This window comes from Microtus pennsylvanicus, chromosome 13 (genome assembly GCF_037038515.1).
Source record: "Microtus pennsylvanicus isolate mMicPen1 chromosome 13, mMicPen1.hap1, whole genome shotgun sequence".
Taxonomy (NCBI): Eukaryota; Metazoa; Chordata; class Mammalia; order Rodentia; family Cricetidae; genus Microtus; species Microtus pennsylvanicus.
This window is the reverse complement of record NC_134591.1, coordinates 63429656-63452374: the sequence shown is the minus strand read 5'-3', so window position 1 is coordinate 63452374 and position 22719 is coordinate 63429656. Positions and strand designations below refer to the sequence as shown.

The window sequence follows — 22719 nt, the reverse complement described above, 5'->3', positions numbered from 1 at the left end:
AACCGTCATTGTTAAGTATTTGAGGACTCAAACAGCATTGTCAAGAGGAGGGTAGTCTTTGAAGGGAGCATCCTTTGCCTCCTTCCTTCCGTCATTTTGGCAAGGGCGACTCTGAGATCGCCTGACAGGTTTCCGAGTGTGGCTCTGATCTTCACTTGTTTCTCTCTATAGAAAGGAAATGAGATGATGTCAGGCACATTTCTCCCTTCCATCTGGGACAGGTGCTGGGTTTCTATCACAGCCCCGCAACCTAAAGGCAATACCGACCTTCACCAAGTAGGGAACAGGTGACAGAATAATTGGGAGAAATTACCTCGATTCTTCAGGAAAGCTTGCTTAAGTAGCAAGATCTTAGAATGGTTTTTCAAACTGTGATGTTGGTTTGGTTTTTTAAGACTGGTGTCTCTTTAGACCAGGCTGGCCTTGACTCACTGACGCTTGCCTGTACCAAGTGCTGGGATTAGAGGTGTGCACCTGGTCCTTATTCATGCGCTTAAAACCAGCTGGATATTGCCAGTGCCTTTGACAGGTATCTGGCCGATTGTTGTAGCCTGCTTCTTCCTACGTGTCTCCCAGTAGTCCAGATAAGCAACAGCTGGACCAACAAACACCTGAGTCACATAAAGCCTCAGTTTTGCCTTTCACTGTGGATGGTTCAGACATAGCCATATGTCAAATCATATTTCTGGCGAGATCCCTTCGTAGCTTCTAGGCTAATTTGGTTTCGTGCAGTGGTGCAGTGTTACATAACAGTGGCCCGTGCTGATGGTCGTGGCCACAGGCAACAGCTCTGTCCGTTACGATTCTTCACTGACATTAGATGCCAGATCATGGGCTTCTCTTGTCATGAGACTTTATACCCCCTGGCCAGTCCTATCTTCTGTCTTTTCAGACCTCTTACATTTAAAAATGTAATGCCAGCCCCTGAAATAGGTCCTCTGTGGTTCTTTGCACTGTGGTCGTGGTCATTCCATGACGCAGTCAGACGTGGCATGTCAGTCCTGCTCAGGGTGCCGCTTAATGCTGTGGGAAGAAGAGGCTCTCAGAGCCAGGGCAGAGCTGAACGTAAACCCCAGCTCTAACTTGCTCAAGCTCTCCGTTCCTTCATTTATAAAATAAGGATAATGATTACCTCAAAGTGAGATTGTAAATGAGGGCCAGGGAGGTGGTCTAGCTGGGAAAGCACTTGCTGTGCGTGCGTGAGGACCTGAGTTTGCTCCCTAGAAACCAAGTAAAAAGGTGTGGTGGTGGCATGTGCTTAAAATCCCAGCAGAGTGATGGAGACAGGGGGTTCCTGGGCTTGCTGACCAGCCAGCCCAGCTTAGTCAGCAAGCTCCACGCCAGTCAGAGACTTTCCTTCGTCTCTTAAAACCAGGTGGAGCTTGAGTGGAGCTAATGTGTGAACACAGAGACAGGTAGGCAGGGTAAGTGTTACTGAATGAAAATGACGGGCTAGGAGGTGGCTCCGGGAATAGAGGAGCCTGCTGCCAAGCCTGACCACCAGAGGTCCATTCCCGGGACCCACATTTTGGAGTTATCCTCTGACCCCCACGTGTAAGACATGCAGGTACACACCTACACACTTGTACACAAGTACATAAATACACGCTAAGTAAAATAAATGTAGTGCTTAAAAATGGTAGTGAACGTAGGGATAGCATGGGAGCTGGCTCAGGGTTCTGACCTGGCTTCTAGACGGTGCTATCCTTTATCAGTGTAGAAATGAAGGAAGTGGCTGGTGAGGGGGCAAGGCGGCAACAGAGGAAGTTTAATTTCGGGCATGTTACACTCCTCATACCCGGGGGATGTACAGTAAGTGGTTTTCTGTATTTGCCATGAGATCAGACAATGGCACCAACCAGAAAGGTTGGCTTGGCGTTAGAGTGCAACACGCGACTGACCAACCCAACTGCTGCTGGTCTTCTCTTTATGACAGCTAGCACGTTCTAGGCACTCTGAGTATTTATTGTTGACATTACTTTCACTACTTCTTGAACCTTTGATTGCTTCTATATTTGCTTTAGGGGGAAAAAATCAACCTGTTTAATTTTGCTCAGTAGTGCACATCCTCAGTCCAGAGGCCAGCCTGGAGATGCTCAGCAACTAAAAGCACTTGCTGCCAAGCCTAGTTTAGTTCCCAGGACCGCAGAGTGGAAAGGAAGAGCCATCACCCCTGACCAAGGGCATCCAAAACCAACAATCAAAAAGAGGTGCTAGCCTAAGCAGTGTTTAACTAGCAAATAACATCTTGATGACAGTTATCATTTCTGCAGACTGACACAGATTGGCCTGCCAGGCGTGGTATTGCAAGCCTGTAATCCCAGCACTTGGGAGGATTAACCACTAACTCAAGGCCAGCAAGGAATACACAGTGAGGCTGTTTAAAAACAAACAGACAACAACAAGATTGTTCGTTGTTCGGTTGTCTTGATCAGCCAGCCTTCCAGTTGTAGGGAGATTGTGCAGAGAAGTTTTGCTACCCCTCGCATGTGAAAGGGCTTGGTCCTTCCCGGAGCTGGGATGGGTGAACAGCTTGAGAAAGCCCATTTGTGAGCTACTTTTGGTCAACTCCTTAGGGAGAAGAAAAAAAATAAAACCCAAAATCTTGTGAGAGAAGGACACTAGAAAATAGTCCAGTGTGCTCATAGCAACGACAAATCTGTTCTGTGTCCTCTAGTCCAAGCACATTGGAGCTGCCCTGCTGATTGGTTGAATTACGTAAAGTGGGTTGGTACCTTAGAATTGCGAAATGTTTTCATAGATGTTATTGTATTTGATCCTAAGACCTCTACGAGCCCAGCTAAATGTTAGTCTCATTTTAATTTGAGGAAATTCGTACGCTATTAGCCAAAATATTTTATGTGTCTGTTCTACAGACAGCTGAATTTTTCCAACCGCTCACTTCTCCTGCATGCACTATATAGTACTCACAATCAGCTAATGACAGATGCCCTTGTCTGACTCTGTGTGCAGCTGTTCCAGATGTGGAGATGGCTCAGGAGTGAAGTGGATCCAGAGTTCAGAGCCTTAAGAGGGATTAGTGTATATTCAACACAACATGGGCTGGTTTACGGGAGAAGAGCACGGTGATTTTTAATTATAATCAGAAAGACAGATGGTAGGTAGACAGACGATTGATTGATTGATTGACACTGGAATGTGTCAGCTGGTCCTAGCTGTGTCTTTTCTCCTGGAATGCCTTCTTTAAAAGACCCCCTTTCTGTCGCTACATTCCTATATAACATGTGAAGTGGTAAAATGGTCTTTCTGAGGTTTGAGGCCTGAGTAGACTTAACTTCAGACAAAAGAGAATCTCAGCAGCCAGAATCAGGGACACTGAAGACTGCTAGAAAGTCAGGCTAGAAAGGGGGAATGAATGTGTGGGAATCTTAAGCTCATATTAGTTTATATATGTCAATGCTTAACTCCTTATGATGAACTGCTTCAGAGCTACTAATTTAAAAAATGACATTGCAAAAGCTAAATATGTACATGTGTGTGCACATATACATGCATACATGTCCATCCTGTGTGGCCAGGAGGGAACTCTGTTTCCTATTGGAGCGCTGTGTCATTCATCTGTGTAAAAGTGTGTCACTTGCTGGTCATTTCCCTTCCCTTGGTATTGGGCCTGACATCAGGATTGGGACCGAAGCTATCCATGCAGCATGGACTCAACTCTAGTCCCCTTGCTGACAAAAGTCTACATTTTAGCTTCCTCTGAGGGGCCAGGATGATACGTAAGGTTTGGAGATAGGAGAACTCATCGAGAACGTGTTTTGATTAGCTCCCAAGTTACATTGTCCTTTGCGTTACTGAGCCGGGTGAGTAGGGGTGGCAGCTAACTCCTTCGGGTACGAAAGCACATGCTGTCTGTTGAGGGCTGTGGGCATGAAGCACAGAACACTGTGAGGTGCATTGCAATTGTTCTCATATTAGCAGTGGTCCAGAAATAGGACCAGAGTCGAAACTGCCTAAGCTCTTGATACATATATGAATAGCAGTTCTTCTGACCATCTTTGGAGCGAAGGGGTCTGGTGATGAATAGCGATAATATGTTTGAGACTTCTTAAAAGTCATTGCTGATTCTCAGAGTTCCACCCTTGTGTCCCCACATACTCATCTTGCTTTTGTGTGTGTTCGTTCATTTGTAGAGTGTTAATGACATTCGCACAGAGGAGGTGGCTGTTGTGACAAAAGGGCCATCCACCTACCCTGCCTCCGAATGGGAGAGCCCCAAGCAGTCAGTGGTCCCTAGTCAGAATCTGATGACCACCCCACCGGCGTCTCCTCAGAGCTATGGTTCTGGCTCCCTCTCCATAAACAGCAAGGAGGCGGAAGAGAAGGAGCAGGGAACAGCTGGCTATCATGATGCTCATGAGATGCCAACAAGCCCAAGTGGGGAATGTTTAGGAGTGGAGGAACAGCCCAATTCCATAAGTTTCCCAGTAACTCCAGCTTCCTGCCAGCTGCAACATGGTGGAAAAAAGGCAGAGAGTAGTGAAGAGCCAGTTGCACCGGCAGAGACCCTTGAGACCCAGAGCGGATCCTCTCTTGACTCTCGCGTGGGTAACCAGGTCCCCACGCTCATTCGAAGTTTCCAGGTAGTAACTGATGTGACGATGCAGGTCTGACGACACTCTTTGGGAGAGGGCCAGAATCTGTGGAGGAGGTGGCAGCGGTGGTGGTAAAGGACATGGGCTCTGCAGCCAATCAGAGGAATTAACTCCAACTAGACATGGTTTCCTCTTCTGATGACTTAACAAAACTCTTGGGAGTAAATTCCAGCTCTTTACCTTCGTGGAGCTGGTGTAAGAACGTTCCTCTCTCCTCTCTCAAGGATGAGCTATGGCAAGAGATGAATTACTCCTGTGGGGAGGAGCCTTCAGGGTTCTGAGACCACGCTCAGATATTTTCCAGTGTTCCTTACTAACATTTGATTTTAAATGACAGTTTTATACTGCTCTACTATGCAACCCACCACTTCCACTGCCCCTCCCCCGGGGGACTCCGTGATTATAGGCACTAACTCCTGCACTGAGGTGAATGGTCACTTAACCTTATCACAATCCAATGGTAGCTTTAGGGTGATTGGTGTCCTGGGAGAGGTGAACAGATGAGCAGGAGGGTCTGTACCACCCCACTAATGCTCGTTCTTTTGGAATTTTGAAATTAATCACCAGGTGGTGGGAGAACTGATTTTTTTTTTCTCTTTCTGGTTTTCCAAACACTATTTCTTCTCAGTGAATCCAAAGTGAATGTCTGACATTGATTTGAAAGAAGTTAATGAATTCCAAGGAAATGCGTTCCAAGGCCTCTCTGCTTCGTGTACGTTTGTACTCGGTGGAGAAATGTGCCTGGTTTTCTTAATTATAATATCCAGTCACAAGGATGAATGAAAGTGATTTCTATTTGGCAAATAATTTTATATTCAAATTCTGAAGGTCAGTCTAAAGTGTTTTATATTACCGGTCATAAACTGTCTGGTGTTACAGTTTTCCATTAAGCTTATGAACATAATTACAGTGATGCCACTTTGAATGCCCTTCTCGAGGTGTGACACCCTGTGGGGGCTTCTTGGGAATCGTGTCTTCGGAGAGTAGCTCCAGCCTTTGATCAGATCAGTGTCAGAGGTTCAGCTCCCCATGCCCTGCAGGAAGGTTTGGCCAACTCTGTTTCCTTACTGTCCACAGCCTCCCCTGGTAAAGACTCAGACTGTCACCATCTCAGACACTGCCAATGCTGTGAAAAGTGAAATCCCAACCAAAGATGTTCCTATTGTCCACACTGAGACCAAGACCATCACCTACGAGGCTGCCCAGGTAAGACTGACACTCCAGACACTCCAGAACAAAGGCAGGCTGAAGACAGTAGACGGTTTCTCCCTTCAGGGCCCCCATTTACTGTAAGCACAAGGGCGTCCCAGGGAGCACTGTGGGCGCTCAGGTAATCAGTGTACTCACCATGCATGAAGACCTGGGGTCGGTCGCTAAACCACACAAAACTGGGTCTGGTTTGGGCTGGGACAATGGTTCGCTGCACAAGGACCTGACCCTGGACCCCCAGATTCTCCTATTGGAAGATTCAGGCCCTCTAGTCTGACCTATGGGTCAGTGAAAGAGCCTGTCTCAAATATAGGATGAAAAGCACCTGAGGACTGGAACCTGTGGTGTACTCCGACCTCAACACATGTGCACCTGCGCCTGTTTGTGTGGGACTGGGCGTGGCTGGCGCACACCTGAGGTGCCAGCACTTGCTGTGGGAACAGAAGGATCAGGAGTTCAAGGTCATTTGAAGTTATACAGCGTGCGCCTGCCTGGGCTACATGAGACCCTTTCTCAAAATAATTTATCTTAAAAAGGAAATAAATGCAGAACGTCAGGGCCGAGGGTTTTAACTTGGTGGAAGAACATTGCACTTGACATGTGGGCAACCCCAGTTCACTCCCCACACCAAAGAGCAAATGAAGTTACCACAGTTCTGACTACTTATGTTCTCCACCCAAGTCATCTGGGAAAGTTATTCTAATGTGAAGAACATGGGCTTTGGGTCAGATAAACCTGAGCACGGTTCTGCTCGTCTGGGTCCTAACTTGGGCACATCATCACGCCTTGACCAGCCTTGCCCACAGTGTTAGTGTCCATGTCATGGTATTATTGTGAGGGTTCAAATTTTTTTTAAGTCTTTCACTTTCTAGTTATAGTGAAACTTCATTGTTTTTGGTAATCTGACTATGCTAGAATTATGTTCTGTTGAATTCTCTCTCTCTCTCTGAGATGAGCTCTTAATTTACTTCCACATGTTTATTGAGTTTTATGTGTTAAGTCAAAGTGGTGATGTCAGGGCAGGCAGTCCCCACCCTCTCTAGGGGACATTCTAGTAAGGAGAGAAAAGTTGCAATGAGCCCTGCCACACCCAGACACAGTGGCCCACAGTGGAACCCAGGCAGGGGTGACTGGGAATTTGAGCCCCCCATCCCCAGCCTACCCTGAAAGACCCTGACTGGAAAAATTAACAACGACCAAAAATGAAAAAGGAGGAAGAAACCCACGTAAACAAATATCAGATACTAGAAAGTTCTGTATAGAAGCTGAAATGGGTAAATAGATAATCCAGGGAGCTAGGGTGTAGCTCACTGGTAGAGCACAGCGTAAAGGGGCAGCCATGAAACTCTGGCTGGACACTGAAGATCTTCTCAGTCGGTCTTCCTGGCACCATGAACCCTTGGGAAGCTTGGAGGATAAAGCCTGTGCTTTGTAGTTAGACACAGCATTGTGTGTCCTGAAAGGGATAGCTACTTATGCATAACCTCAGACAAACTCCCAGCCCATCCATTCCCTGGCTCTACCCCTGCTGCCGCAAGATTTGGAGGAAGTTTAGGTGAGATGGTGTCTGCCAAGTGCCAGCATCTCCAGAGATGCTCAGTCTGTATCTGTGCGCTCCCCTCCGCTCTCTTTGTGGTCGAGAGAAATTAATTTGGTGAGAGATAAGTTGCTTTCCGTTGTTCGGGGGTAGATGGTAAAGTAGCATCATTAAAGCAATGGCCTTTTAAAGGGGATTCCTAAAGCTGCAGGTGACTGTATTAAAGTAGGGACAGGCTGGAAGACGAGACTGTGACAGATCTGGGGGATGATTATAAGAACAGCAGTAAGTGTCGCCTTCGGAAATGAAGAGAAAGGCCTGTCAGTCAAGAGAGACAGAAAAAAGCTATCGAGTAGGCCTTGGCAGGGGTGAGAACTAAAGAGGAAGGGAAGAAAAATTGCTTCATAATTGTATACACCATTAGCCTGGGGATGGGAATCCAGGCTCCATCAGGGATTCTGCGCCTTCTTAATCCTCCCTTTCCCCACCCCCAGTACCTCAGAGTCTGGATGAAATGTGTTTCTGCTCATAAATGAAATAAAGCCAGTCACAGTGTTCCATACCTGAGGTCTCAATTACTCAGGAGCTGAGGTAGGAGAGTTAGCCTAAGAATTCAAGGCCAGTCTGAGCAGCACCATGTCTTTTTAAAATAAAATTGAAAGTGCTTGCTTGTTCTGGTGACACAGGACGGGGAGGCAGTCATCTACTGCGTGTTTGCTGTAATACCCTTTATGTGTGTACCCGTGGAGACCTGTGCAGCTCTGACTGCCCACCTACCTGCTGATAACATCTCTCACGGCCCGTCACCATCTTTTTATCTTCTCGCTAATGTCATTCTTAGCTAATCATAATAAACAGCCTCAGTCCTTGTTTGACTCCCATATAGATTAGCTGCATAAACTGGCATGTAAGATAATTTAAGCCCCTCCCAGCAAGAGGAGCCCTCACAGTAACAGTTTGCTGTCAGCAGCGTCACTAACGCCTGTTGTGCATGTGTCCTGCGTTCTCATGAGTGGACACTTTCTGATTCATTTGCTCAGTCCCTGGCTCAGTGGTTGGAGGTGGAGCTGTTCCCTGGCTGGCTGGTACAGTCTTTCCTGTTTCATCCTGTGATGTCGCTCCCTCACACCGCAGCCACCAGGAGCCCTTACTCTCCTGCCTTGGGTGTGAAGAGCACAAGCTCTGGGGAGAATGCACTGACTTCTTCTGCAGTTTTAAGTCTTGAGTTTTCTCGCTGGAGCAGGCAGATGGTTCTGTCCCTTCTGTTGCTTTCATAGGCCGGCTTTACTAGAGATGCTTTAAGGCCCCTTTGGGACTGTGGGATGTTGCCCCTGTGTAGCTTGGAGCTACTCTTCAAACTGTGCCATCCTCCTGCCTCTTTCCACACCACTCCAGTTACTGATCTAGTGCTGAGAAACTTGTATTCCTCAGCATTTGGGGAGCAAGGGGGCCACAGGGTCTCACTGCATAGCCCTGGCTAGCCCAGAAGTTATAAATCAGGCTGACCCCAAACTCAGTGATCTGCCTGCCTCTGCTTTCCAAGTGCTGGGACCAAAGGTGTGTACCACACCTGTCTTCATTCAACGTTTTGTTTGTTTTGAGACAGGGTCTCACTGTAGCTCTGACTCTCCTGAAATTCACTCTGTAGACCAGACTGGTCTTGAACTCACAAAGATCCACCTGCCTCTGCCTCCCAAGTGCTGGGATTAAAGGCACGTGCCACTACACCTAGTTTTAACTTTTATTTTTAGTGTGTATGGGTGTTTTGTTTGCATGTATGTTTGGGTACCACACATGTGCTTGGTGCCCAGGGAGGCCAGAAGAGGGTGTTGGATTTCACTGGAGTTGGAGTTACAGATGCTTGTGAGCTGCCATGTGGGTGCTACGGAAGGATGGCCCTGTCAAACTTAGATCCCCTGGAAGAGCAGCCAGTGCCCAAACCACCCCGAGTCATCTCTCCAGCCCCATTTATCCTGCTTGTTAAGAAAGAACCTGTTTGGGCTGGAGAGGTGGCTCAGTGGTTAAGAGCACTGACTGCTCTTCCAGAGGTCCTGAGTTCAATTCCCAGCAACCACATGGTGGCTCACAACCACCTATAATGAGATTTGGTGCCCTCTTCTGGCCTACAGGCAGGATACTGTATAAATAAATAAATCAGGAAGGAAGGAAGGAAGGAAGGAAGGAAGGAAGGAAGGAAGGAAGGAAGGAAGGAAGGAAGGAAGGAAGGACCTATTCCCAGGAGAGTGGTTCTGCTTATTAGCTGAGAGGTCGCGTGAGGGAAGTAGATGTTTGAGCAGGAGAGAGAGCTGAAGAGCCACGCTGCACCTGGGGGTCTCAGCCCAAGGTCTCCTGAGGGGCTGACTTGTGTGTGCTTGTGTGCTTTCTTCTGCAGACTGAGGACAGCAATGGGGACCTGGACCCTGGAATCTTGCTGACAGCTCAGACCATCACATCAGAGACCACAAGCAGCACAACCACGACCCAGATTACCAAGGTAGCAGAGCTTCCCATGGCATCTGAGCTAGCTGCTGCACCCTAGGTAGAGGGGACCAATATAAGCAAAGGCTGTCAGCTCTGTCCTTCCCTAGAATTCACCTGGAAAGCCACGTTTAGTCTCTCATTGCACATCTGTCCATCTTGCTGTGGATAAGGTCTAAATGTCAGCTTGGGGTGGGGTATAGCTCAGTGGAAGAGCACCTCCCTATCACGCACAGGCTGCGGGCTCCATCCTCAGTATGCGTGCACACACAGGCATGTAGGTGTTTTGTTTTGTTTTTTTGAGACAGAATTTCCCAGTACCTTTGGAGCCAGTCCTAGAACTTGCTAAGTTCTAAGACCAGGCTGACCTTAAACTCACAGAGATCCACCTGCCTCTGCCTCCTGAGTGCTGGGATTAAAGGCGTGCACCACCACCTGACACACGCACACAGTTTAACGGCAGAGATTGTTGATATGGTGCAACCATATTTTCTGAGCTAGAAGCCAGATTTCTGATCTGATGAATCATTTTTTTTTTGTTGCATTCTGAGGCCATGTGAACCATAATTTGGAGCTGAAATGCTCAAATCACTAGAACACTTTATAGGAAGCAAGGCAGACAAAATGTCAAAAGTCCGAATTATCCTTACACAATCAGGCAGTCCATGTTTGCTGTAGCACTAGAAGAAATGCGCTCCCTTCCTTCCCCTCCCCACCCCTCCATCTTTCTCCCCTTTCTTCCCTTCCCATCCCCTTCCCTCCCTCTCTTCCCCACTTCCTTCTTTTCCCTCCCCATCCTTCCCTCTCTTTCCCACTTCCTTCCTTACCTTCCTATCCCTCCCTCTTTCCCTCTTTCCTTCCCTCCTTCCTTCCCCTCCACATCTCTCCCTCTCTTTACCCCTTTCCCTTTCCTCCCTTTTTTCTTTCCTTTTTCCTTTCTTCCCCTTTTTCCTTTCCTTTTTCCTTTCCTTTCCTTTTCCTTTCCTTTCCTTTCCTTTCCTTTCATCTCATTCTGTACCCCGACTAGCCTGAAACTCGCCGTGTAGCCCAGGCTGATCTAGAGCAGCGGTGAGCACCCCCACGTCTGACCTGCACTCAGTTATAAGGAAGAAATATAGAAAGAGGAAATTTGGTTGGACGTTATCATCAGACACAGATGTGAGCCGGCTCTGTGTGTCTCAGTCTCAGCTTTCCCTGTTTGTCCTCACTTGAGATTACTTAAGGCTCGTTTGACATTAATAATGTGAAATGCTTTAAAATAGGCAGTCCCAGTTGAAGCTGAAAATAATCAGGTGAAAATATAGACGAACAAAAAGGGGCGCCACTCTTCCTTCTGGGCTTCTGTAGTGTTTGGGACGAAGGGAAAGAAAGTGGACAATGAACTACGTGGTTTTGTGCGTGTACTAGAGTCTCGTGGGGGAGGGGAGCAGGACGCTCCTGTTGGCAGGTCCTACCCGTGCTGAGATGTGGTGGAAAGCTGTCCTGGAGAGCCAGCATCACGGTGCTCAGTCTGAGCCACATCCTCACCATAACAAACAGAACATTTTGAAGGGAGCTTTTAGAACTACCTGGGCTGTCTTGCTTTTCTTTCCTGCTGTGTAATGGCTTTCTGTTGGCCCCTTCCTTTGGTTGCAGACTGTCAAAGGTGGAATTTCTGAGACCCGGATCGAGAAGAGAATTGTGATAACAGGAGATGCTGATGTTGACCACGATCAGGTGGGAATGCAGGAGGGGCCCCAATGGGCACAGCAGCGTCTTCAAACATCTGCCTTAGCTCTAGGGAGGAAACATAGAAGCCTGAAGGGGCGAGGCTGTTAGTGGGGTGGACAAGCAGTGCATGGGCCTGGTGGCCACCTCTGTAGTCCTAGCACTCAGGAGGCTGAGGCAGGAAGTTTACCACGGCCAGCCTGAGCTCCACAGTGAGATCCTGTTTCAAACAACAAAAAGTAAGTGTGTATACAGGAGGAGATGGTGGGTGCATGTGGGCTCCAAGTCCATGGATCCCCAGTTGTTATTCAGGGGTGGTGGTGACACAGAAACAAAGAGGAGGTGCTGTCCCTGCCCCAGAGTGCCACAGTAGCTCAACAGACAGCAGGAGGAGGGTAAGACACCAGGAGATGTGGTGTCCTGGATCTGTTGCCAGCTTGCTGTGTGACCTTGCGTAGATCACTTTCCATCTGATGCTTTCCTCTCTAAAAGAGAGTGGGTTGATCCAGATAATTCCCAGGCCCTTCTGGGTGCTAAAACTCTATGTTTTTATGTTAATTAGGTGCTAATTGTGTGCTACAAGCAATTAGCAAATAATAAGGTCAGAATTAATGTTCCTAATTCACTGCTGGGTGCTGTTGGAACAGTGAAGCTTCCGAGGAGAGGGGGTGGAAGAGCCTGGTGGAGGGGGCGGGCCTGCCAGAGCAGCGCTGGCCTCCGTTGGTGTGCCAAGAACAGGAAGAGGGGCTGCAGAGCTGGGACGCACTGCTGTGGATACTGTGCTCAGGGTCTCAGAAGCAAGGCCGGAAGCCCAGGTAGGGGCCTGTGCCTGGGTGCTGAGCTCAGTGGGTCCTTCCTACTGCCAGCCTTCCACCTATGGTTTAAGCCCCGCTGCATTGCCTGTGATCTCTGACAGCAAGAGCTGTGGAGTAGAAGGTAGAGAGTAGGACAGGCCTGCACCCTGACTCCGTCCCTGTCTGCTGTGGACACCCTGCAGCCACTTTGAAATGTGCCTTTACCCTGTAAAATGAAGATCTCCATGAGTTAATGTCGTGATACTAGACGGCCCAGAGGAGAGCTCCTGGGACCCTCGAAGACTCTAGCAAGGTGGAGGAGGTGTGGTTTGCTCCTGCTTGGGAGGGTGCACTTTAGAAAGAACTCTGTTGAGAAAAGCATAGTCCAGGCTTTCATAGAGAGAGGCGGAGCCTCCAGGGAGAAGACGTGAGCTGGGCACAGAGAAAACCTATGTAGCAGCTGGATCAGGGAAGAGGAGCAAGGGCCAGCAAAGACAGCGGGTTTTGTGGAAATCCAGATGCCAGAAGTTGTTGTCTACTCCCTGTGACTGGCTGGGGGTTGTCCTGAGGATCCATCAGGCAACCGGCTCTAACAGGCTACAGTGGTGTCACAGTAACTCAGAGGCTCAGACCGGCACCCTGGAACCTAAGGGACTCTGACAAGAGAGCATCAGATTCAAAAGCCCAGTTTCCCTCTCAGAAGCCCTGACTCACTGGGCTGTGAAGATTAAGTAGATGAATGTGCTTAAGCCAGTGCACAGGACGCCACAGGTCAGCCTGTCTTCCTGCCTGCCTTCCACTTTCGCCAGAGAAACCTGTGTGCTCTCTCACTTTCCTGGCCTGGCTCTCCCTGTTCCCATATTGAACACGTTTTGTGCCCTAGGCTCACCACCTGAACAAATCTTTTCACTCCTAAGATCGCCTGTTTCTCTGAAGAAAACATATGCCCTTCCTTGCCTTTTTATTCCAAGTCCAGTAGCCTCCTCTGCAGGGCAGGGCAGGGCAAGGTGCTGGTCCTCTCAGGCTGTACAGTGTGCTGCTCTGGTACTGCCATCATCACAAATAAAACGCGCCAGGTTTCTCTGTCTGACCAGCTTTGCCTCTGTCTTTCACAGGTCCTTGTACAAGCCATCAAGGAGGCCAAGGAACAGCACCCAGACATGTCAGTGACCAAGGTGGTCGTCCACCAGGAGACTGAGATCTCTGAGGAGTGAGCTCAGGTAAGGGTGTTCCTGCTGGGATGGGGGATGCCACCATCTCAGCCAGAGAGAGCTCCCAGGAGCTCTGGACACTTGGGGGGCCCCTGACCCCAAGACAGGTCCACACTGGAACTCAAGAAAGTAAAGGCAGAAGCTGCAGTTAACTATGTGGCTCCAACCAGAGCAGCTAGGTCATAGGTGTCCTTCTGCCTTAGTGTGCCAGCATCACTGGGTAGGAGGAGATACCCCAAACTTGGGTCTGAACGGTCACCCACCTCTGGAGTCCCCTGCACTCGCTGTTATTGGCTCTTGGCAACTCCAGGATCTGTGGGCCAGAACCAGGGAGGGCTAGAGAACAGAGCTGAGAACAGGGCCTGACTTCTGGACAAACGCACGGGGGGTTGTGACATGCACGAATCCACCCAGATGAATACCTAAAGTGGATGCTGGGTAGGACAGCCAGTGCGGCTCACCATGTCACGGCCAGGAGAACATGGTGGTGGTGCTGGAAGCTTGCTCCTTTGTGGGGGTTCAAACTCGTGCTTTTCTTCCCTCTAGGGACTGTCCTGTCCCGGTCCCCACCCTTCCCCATCCAAGAGAAGCCAGCATATCGTAAAGAAGCCAGCCGGCAACAGTCAGACTTTGAAGACTGTTCCACACCACAGAAAACCAACTTGATTTTCTACTGGAATTTATACCGAGACTCTTCAGATACCACAGCTGTTTTCTATATTGTGATACAGAAATTGTCAGCTTTTCAGTCTATGAACTGTTTTTAAGACATTTTGGGTTTTTTATGGGGTGGTTGGTGACCCTTCAGCCTCTCCTCACTCATTTCCAACTCAGACCCTGACAGGATCCTGAGAACCCTCTAGAGACCCTGTCAGCCGTGAGGCCAGAGCCAGCTCATGGGACCTCCTGCTCCTTCTGCAGCTTCCTATCCTGGATGACACAAAAACTTCATGCACCAGTGAATGTCAGGCAGGGCAGACGACCTGGTCACAGACGTCCCTTTGCAGGGTGTTTGGTGAGGCAGGGACCTCATCTGAGCACCTGGTGTCACACACCCTACTTCTGTTGGGAGCTGTAGGTCAGAGACATCAGTTGCTTCAGGTAGAACTAATACTGTGAACATTTGAATGCATCTGTGTGGCCTTCACCTCCCCAGCTGTCCTGTCCCTCGTCAGAAACAGCAGCTTCGCCAAGTGTTCCCCAGCTCCCATCTCAGGAGACCAGAACTTACGGAAAAATTAGGCACTCTTAGCCAAAAGTGCCGGTGGAACATTTTTAGTTGTAGTTTGGGAAGGAAAAGTTAATGAAGTTTTAAAAATCAGGTCTTGCTGTTCAGGAGCGCGCTTCACCCAGGGGAGTGGCGCCCTTACCTTGGTTGGACCCCACGAAGAGTGCTCCCAGCCTCAGCCGGGCCGCCTCCTCCACGGTAAGGGATGTGGCTCAGGGAAGAGGGTGCGCTCTGTGCCTGAGGGTGCCCTCCAGGAGCAAGGGTATTGCTTACCTCCTGGTGGTCATCCCTGAGTGGGGTGGGTGTGAGCAACTCTGCTCATCCCCCAATGCTTGAGATGTCTGTTGGGTTTTTTTGGACTTTCATTGTGGATTTTGGATTTGGTTTCCTTTTTCTTTTTTAATATTGGTTTTGAAAAGGGAGCCTGATGTCCCCAATTGGTGGTGAGAATTTGTGGCCTTTTTCTTTTCCCCTTTTCTCCAAACAGGGCCTCTGTAATCCTCCAGCTTACTTCCTACAAACAGATCTGCCTGGGAAGCTTCTTAGACTCCTAATTCTAGGCTAGGAATGAACTTCATGAGGGTTGACAGCAGGTCTCTGGCAGCACTGGCTGAAGGACAGTGAGCCAGTGTAAAGAAGGGAGCCACAGCAGTCCCTGGCCTCCTGGCCGAGTGCTCTTTACACAGACTCAGCGACTTTGAACGGGTTTTGAGTGTGCATTTTTCTTTTAGCTCCTCCGAGACTGTTAGCAACAGCAGCTTGCTCTCAGGAGGGAAAGCCTTGGGTTCTGCTCCCAGACACAAACCTGCAGACTGTGGTACGGGGCCTGGTGGGACTGACCCAGAGGAGGCTGTGCTGGGAGTGGGGTTAGCATGGACTCCAGCTCTGAGACCCAGGAGGAGGAAGAGAGGGGCCACCTGCCCACTGAGCACTGTGCTCTGGGCTATCCTCATCAGGACCTCAGACCTGGGTACCTGACCTCTGCTCCTCTCTGCTGCCTTTGTCCGGAAATTGAACCACAATTCTGACATCCCTCCAGGACTCCTCCCCCTCCTTTGCCGGCTCTGGCAACAGATCTTGGGATATAGTAATTGTTTGGATTTTTTTTTTCTTTCTGCAGTTGGTGTGAAGTACAGACTCTGTCCAGGTAGAAGTAGTGAGGGGGAGGGGAATCCCATCTCCAGGGTCAAGGACTTGGCAGGAATTTCCCCAAAGTGACTCAGGCAAGCACAGTTAACAAACCCAACTGCAGTTTTATTTTTACTCCAGAAGTAAGCTTTCCTTCAGACCACATGAGATCTCTGCCACCCACCCACAAGGCGAGCCCTATATTCCTAAACTGAGGGCCCAAGGAGGCTAACTCCAGGGACCCTCCCCCAGGTCAGCAGTATATTCCGGGGGATGCTGAGCAGCTGGGGCCAGCGGACTGCGGAGTTATGGCCTAGCCAGCACCTCCAATGCTGATGGGAAATACAAGCCCTAGGCTGGTTGTTTTTACAAATCTCTCTCAAATTATTATTATTATTTTGATGAAAAAAATGAAGGAGCTTTGTAAATTTTTCTAAAAATTATGAATCATATCAAGTAGTTGTTTACATTTGACAGAATAGGAACGCTGGCGGTAGAGCCAACTGGAAAACCCTAGGTGAGAGAGGCAGGAGTGGGCCTGCCGCCTGCACCTTTCATAGCGACAGATGTGGCTGAGTGTTTTAGCTAAGTGTTTGGTCTTGCTTCTTGTATGGCATTTTTCAATAAACATGACAAAAAAAACCTTTTCTGTGAGGACTGATCCACTTTAAAATTTCTAACAAAAGCATGGAAAAAATTAAACCTGGGAAGGGAAGCCACTGTATGTGTGCTAAAGCTGCCCACGCTGGCCACAGTGCAGCTCCGGGCTGTGGAAGTAACTGCTGAGAACTGGCGGGTGCCTTCTGCCAACTGGGGGAGACTTTGCAGCACGGGTCAGACGACGGACCTGTCTCTGTGGGGAGCTGCCTGACCCCAGGAGCAGGGCACTGGCAGTAGTGAGCCCTGCTGGGATAGCCCACGTGGCTGGAGGAAGAAGAATGGGCCTGAAGTGGCAGTTAGAGGAGCAGTCACGGCCCCAGAAAGCTGCAGGGGGTCTCTGTTCCACTTCATCTCCCACCTTCCCCCTGGAGGTCCCACCTCCATCACCACTGCCACCTTGGAGGGAGCCTGTCCCAGCCTGAGACATCCCAACCTCTCTGGATGCTCCTGGCCTAGCCTGCAGCCCCTCAGGTACCTGTCCCGGGGCTAAGGCCACATGGGCTGAAGAAATTCCTGAGGCTGAATCATGCTGGTGTCCACATTAACACACGCCCCTGAGGCTGGCCGGTGCAGCTGGCACTGCTCTCGACACATGCAGGTCAGGAGGCTGAGCGGCTGCTGTCACCGCAGCATCCATCCTAGCCTCAGAGGTGACTGAAGCAGCTAGTGGACACTAGACTTCTGGTGTCCTGGTCCCATGGTCCACGCTGGTAGCCTCACAGCAAGTTATCCCTTGAACCTCAGACCCGGGCCCCCAAGTCTCCACCCAGTTTGGCATAGCCCCCCAGACTGAGTCTGTCCAGCCGTGGCCAACTTCGGTGGGCACAGTCCCGAGCAGCTGGGGTCCCCAGGAGCAACTCCCCCAGGCCCAGGTCCAGAGACTTGGAGTGCTCAATGCAGGAACCAGAGGGCTGCACCGTGATGATCACGTGGCCAGTCTGAGTCCGAGGACCCCAGGGTGGTGGCAGCCCCGGGCCCTTCAACGGGTAGCTGTGGAGCAGCGCGGGCAACCCAGAGCGAGGATTGGCAGGCTCGGACCGAAGGCTGCGCACCGACGGGACGGGCGAGGGACCCCTCCTCGGGGCCAGGTCCCAAGTCTCAGGCTCCGCGACGGTGCCCGGGGACCCAGGCGCCGGACTGGGCAGCAGCGCATCCCAGCCGGAGCCGTCGGGCGGCCGCAGCGCCTGCGCCCTCAGCACGCCCCGGCGGAGCCGCCGCGTCTCCAGGTCCCGGTTCTCGTAGAGCAGCGTGTTGGCACAGATGAACACGAACAGGCCGACGCCCATGATCACCGGCCCCAGCAGTCGCAGGCGTTCGTGGGGCCCGTGCGCGCGGCCGGTCCTCGGGGCGTGGGAGGCGCGGCCCGGCCAGTAGCCCGCCACGGCGATGCCCATGCCCACCAGCACCACGAGCGCGCCCAGCGCCGCGAACGCCCCCGACGGCGAGCGCAGCCGCAGCCGTGCCCGCACCCGCAGCGGCTCTGGCGGCGAGCGCGGTCTCCGGCGCCGGCCCAGGCGGCGGCCCAGGCGCGAGACGCGGCCCTCGGGGCTCCTGCGCGCGCCGCCGTCTCCGGGGCTCCCGGCCGTCATCGCGCGCTCGTCCGGGCTCTCTGCAGGGACAAGCAGAGAGGCAGACGGTGACCCGACGGGCCGGGCTCCGGGGGAGGGACGCGCGGGGCCGCCTCGGTCGGCCGCTTGGAGATCCCTGGCGGCCACCCCCGGATTTTCCCGCGGCCGCAAGGCAGGGAGCCGCCCCCGCTCGGGTTTTCCGCAGCGGAGCTGGGAGCCAGCGTTGGCCGGGCCCGCGGGCGGAGCGCAGGGAGGGGGCTGCGGGGCTCGGGTGCAGCCGGGGCTGCGGGGCTCCTGCAGCCTGCGCGCGCTCCGCCCGCCCGCACCGGCACCCCCCCTCCTCCCGAAACCGCGGCCCGGGTAAGTACCTCCCGGGCTCGACCCCACCCCCGCACGTGGCCGCCCCGAAGTAACCGGGGGAGGGGGCGCTCGGACCGCCCCGGGGCTGCGGGTCGCGCGCCCGCGCCCCACCTCCCCCCGTGCTGCGCTGTACATACCGCAGCGTCGGCCGCCGGGGGTGTCTCTGACTCCGGCTTCTGCTTGCTCGCCCACTCCTTGCAGACTTCCTCAGCCAGCACTGGAGCTGCAGCAGGAGAGACTTGAGCTAGACTCTGGGAAGACCCGCTCTGGCCGAGACCAGCCAGTCAGAGCAGAGGAGGCAGCGGCGGACTTTGTCCAGGATTCTTTTCCACTCCTCCAGAAGAGGCCTCCCCCTTCCCCCAAGGCCGGGCTAGGACCGGGGCTGGAGGCAGGGGACTGCCAGTGCGGGACGCAGCTCCTTGCGGGACAGACTGTCCTCCCGGATCCTTCGTCGGCCCAGGCAAGGCTGTTCCCAGATTGCGGTGTTTCCGATTCGGGCTCCCGGGGATGAATCATCCCCCTTTCCCGCCGCCTGGCCTCTTTTCCAGCCTCCTCCGCCCGAGGCCTCCGTGGGCCGCGTACGGGCCGGAGCAGCACCGCCCAGGGGTCGGGGACGCACGCTGGAGCCGCTCCAGGAGGCCGCTCGTCGTGGCCCGGGCACCGAGAGGCCGTGGGGCAGCGGGGATCGGAGCTCTCGGCCGGAGACGACCCCGGGGTCCCGGTGAGAAGCGGCCTAGCCCGGGCCTAGCCCGGATCGACCCCCGCCCAGGGCCCCGCAGGCCCGGCCCCGACCCCCACGACCCCCTGGCCGGCTCCAGAAAGGCCACGGGGTGGCTGAGCCCCGCCCCGGACCCCGCGACCCGCCTCCGCCCGCGCCCTCGACGGAAAGGCGCCCGCCTGGCCCGGCCCCGCCGACGGCCCCGTTCGCGCCGCCGGGCGCGCGGCCAGTTTCCATGATGCCGACTCGGTTCGGGAGCCCCCGCCTGGGATTGATTAGTCCGTGGCCCGCGCTAATGAGAGCCGGCTGCGCGAGGCCCGCGCCCCTCTGCCCCCGGAGACCGGCATCCCCCGGCCGCGGAGCCTCCCAAGGTGATCTGGAAACCTCCCGCTCCCTGTGTTCTCGTGCGGGCGCTAGCCCCGGAGGCATCTCTCTGCTGACCCCAGCTCCGTACTCACTCGCTGGGCCTCCCCGGTCCTTCTGTCTTCCCGGGTGTTCCCCGACCTGGGCCACAAGCCCAGCTTCACTCGCAGCGGCCTGGGCGTTCTGTGGTCTCTGAACCCGAACCTCCACCAGCGAGGGACTCGCTAACCCGAGCACACTCCTGTCGGGCTCCCAGCTCTCCCCTGCCCTGCAGTCCTAGTTTAGCTCTGTCCCCCCTCCCCTTTTTTCTCGGTCTTCATCTAGAATCATCTTGGTTTCCACCCCTCCCCCGTAGCCACTGTCCTCCCTAGGCCACTCCATCTCTTAGAGTCCCAGTGGTCTGGCACCGCCTGCCCCTGCTAGGGGCGGTTTGCACGGAGCATCCTACGAATCCGACTTAGCTGAAACCCAGCTTCCTGGTGCTGTCCAAACGGTTTCGAGCCCTCTTGTTTGAGCATGCCCCGACCCTCTCACCTGGCTGGTGTGGCCGAAACTTTCTAGGTCCCCAGCCCCTCTGAGCTCTGGCCCCAGGCCTCAGCCAGTTCCTGGCTCTTCTGTCAGAAACACCGATTCCCCTCTCCACCTCACGCTCCTGCGGGGCTCTGGGCCCTTGCTCCAGCCCCTGGCCAGGCCTTCCCTGCTTGGCGCTCTCTCTGCACACAGGTGAGCCCCTGGATTGCACTGGGGACTGGATGTCTTTTCCTGGGTCCTTGCCTGCCTTGAAGTCCGAGGGGCGAGGCTATTTGTGCCCTGCCTCTTCCTGGAGCCTTGTACTCAGGGGAATGTGTGTCCCAGCTGGCCCTCCATGCTGGAGGAACATGTGTGAGGCCTGTGTCTTCCCCCACTCCTCCTGTTCTCCACGCTGGGGCCCTGCTCAAGGGGAGGAGGAGGGAGAGAGAGAGAGAGAGAGAGAGAGAGAGAGAGAGAGAGAGAGAGAGAGAGAGAGAGAGAGAGAGAGAGAGAGAGAGAAGAGAAGAGAAAAGAAAAGAAAGAACACCTAAGCTCTCCCCGGCTCAGTTTCCCCATCTTTATAAGAACAAAAAACAACGCCACGGAGTGTTTTCAGAGTTGAAAGAAGAGCACATGTTGAACACCTGGCCCAGTGCGCATGCCAACAAACAGCCCGCCCTGCCCTGCGACCGCGGGCTTCAGGCGGGGTCTGAGCTGTGAAGGGTGTGGCAGACGGGTCCCTTTCCCAGGTGTAAACCCCTCTGATTCTCTTCGGAGCTCTGGAAAGTAACAAGTGGGGAGATAAGGAACCCGGGAGGGGAAGCAAACATTCACCGGCCTCCTGCAGAGGGACCTCCCAGCCTGACGGTTCCATCCTGTCTCTGCAGATGTGTGGCTGGCCAGTGGCCTGTGTTGGGACAGTGATGCTTCCCAGGCAGTCTGGATCCCACTCAGTTCTGCCCTGGCCTCTGTGTGACCTGGACGCCTTTCCTTCTGGACCGGGAGGAGCCTGGATGGATGAGGTGGAAGCTGGAAACGCGACACCATCACCCTGAGACCGTGGGGGGCGGGGTGCAGTGCACCCCCCCACACACACACAGTTACAGAGAAAGACGACTGATAGACAGGCACAGCCCTTCCATGCTCAGGTCATGGAATCTCTCTCATCGCTTTAGAAAAGCCTGCCCCTTCTCTAGAGGGCACAGCTGATGGCTTTATGGTCCCCGCTCCTGGTGACTTTAACCCAGAGATGCCTAGGGCTCTTTCAGAGCCACCCAGGGGAGGGAGTGTGGTTCTCCGGCTTTGCAGAATGGCTGTAGGGGAATCATAGTTCCCTCTGTCAGCATCTACCCTGCATCCCTCACCAGCAGCGTTGGGGTGGGAACAGTTCAGTGAGCCGTGTTTCACAAGGTGAACCCAGAATCCCAACCCCAGACATGGGTAGTGACTTGCATAGGGCAGCTCAGCCAATGCCCGGCAAAGCTGGGATCCAGGCGTTTGAATTGCAGTTACATCCCGAGTGCAGGCCTTTAGAGGGTAGTGGCTGTGTGTCGCGTAATTCATGCCCCCTCTGGAAGCTCTACCCTGGGTGACATGGGCTTTCTAGGAGTCCTTAGGCTGCTGGCATAGCCTAGGGAAAATGAATGTGGGCTCTGTGGCTCCCTGAAGCCCAGCGAGGAGGAGGAAGAGCCTGGTTGACCCAGGAGTCACTGAACAGGACCTTGTGGCTACAGCAGCTTCCACAATAGTGCCTGGGTGGAAGACTAATAGGCTCCCCGACTGTCACCTATATGTCTGTGTGCTCGTGTGTGTGTGTGTGTGTGTGTGTGTGTGTGCGCGCGCACATGCACGTGCGTGTGCTCACGCGTGTGTGCTAGCAGGGAAGGGAGGGGGTGGTAATCGGGCTTGCCTATGGTCACGTGCCAAAACAAGGATGTGTGAGACCCAGGCCAATCTGTTTGGCTGTTGAAGAGCAGGTGCTTCCCGCCTGGGGGCGACAGACTTTGTCCCTCCAAGACTGCGGGTGCAGCAGCTGCCCGCGGGAGTCCCATCTAGTCCCTCCAGGAAGTGGTCCGCTCTGCTCTGAAGACCCCAGGAGGCCTGGCCGAGCCTTGCTCGGAAGTGAAGTGCCCAGAACCCTTATCTGCTTGAGTGGCAGACACCTTAGCTGGGGCACCACCTCAGTCCTGAAAGTTCCACCTGGGCCGGTTCAGAGCGGACATCTTCTCCCCCCCCCACACACACACCAGGAGGAGGGTAGGATAGGAGTCCAAATATGAGCAAGGGCTGGGAAGAGATTTCTCTCAAAACCCTGGGAGTGAGGGGGCCTACAAATGACTCGATAAGCTGATCTGCCAAGGGCTTGGAACAGGGCCGCTGGCTGGAAATGTGGCCACAGACACTTGCTGACCTCCGTTGGTCTTCTCCAAAACAGGTGTGTCCCTTAGGTCCTCCCCCCCTCCTCCTGAGTGCTCCCAGCTGGCAGGTCCCAGCAGGAACCTCCGAAACAAAACCAAGAGAAAATTGGCTATGGAGGGGGAGGTGTTTACGTCTCTGGGCCTGGGCTGCAAGGTTGGGAAATGGCATTTATACACAGGCTAAGCCGTTGAAAGGAGCGGGGCAGCAGGTCGTC

At 53.1% G+C, this 22719-nt stretch overlaps 2 protein-coding genes across 21 annotated transcripts in view; one reads left to right on the top strand and one right to left on the bottom strand.

Moving 5' to 3' along the window:
- The window catches only part of Epb41 (erythrocyte membrane protein band 4.1), a 146293-nt gene extending 129743 nt beyond the window's left edge, over nucleotides 1–16550 (top strand). For 11 of the 20 annotated variants that reach the window (XM_075945635.1, XM_075945638.1, XM_075945637.1 and 8 more), the window contains 5 exons: nucleotides 5694–5822; nucleotides 9755–9856; nucleotides 11476–11556; nucleotides 13457–13561; nucleotides 14099–16550. In XM_075945635.1, coding sequence (XP_075801750.1) covers nucleotides 5694–5822; nucleotides 9755–9856; nucleotides 11476–11556; nucleotides 13457–13555 — 411 coding nt within the window. In that variant the 3' untranslated portion in view covers nucleotides 13556–13561; nucleotides 14099–16550. Of the gene's footprint in view, nucleotides 1–4154; nucleotides 4605–5693; nucleotides 5823–9754; nucleotides 9857–11475; nucleotides 11557–13456; nucleotides 13562–14098 lie in introns of all 20 variants that reach the window. The other 9 variants (XM_075945612.1, XM_075945605.1, XM_075945608.1 and 6 more) reach the window with 2 other exon arrangements.
- Tmem200b (transmembrane protein 200B) lies at nucleotides 16014–19277 on the bottom strand. The gene is made up of 2 exons (XM_075945644.1): nucleotides 18634–19277; nucleotides 16014–18177 (listed from the first exon to the last, which is right to left on the bottom strand). The coding sequence occupies exon 2, from the start codon at nucleotides 18155–18157 to the stop codon at nucleotides 17309–17311; it is 849 nt and encodes a 282-aa protein (XP_075801759.1). The 5' UTR covers nucleotides 18158–18177; nucleotides 18634–19277; the 3' UTR covers nucleotides 16014–17308.
- Nucleotides 19278–22719: the final 3442 nt, after the last annotated feature.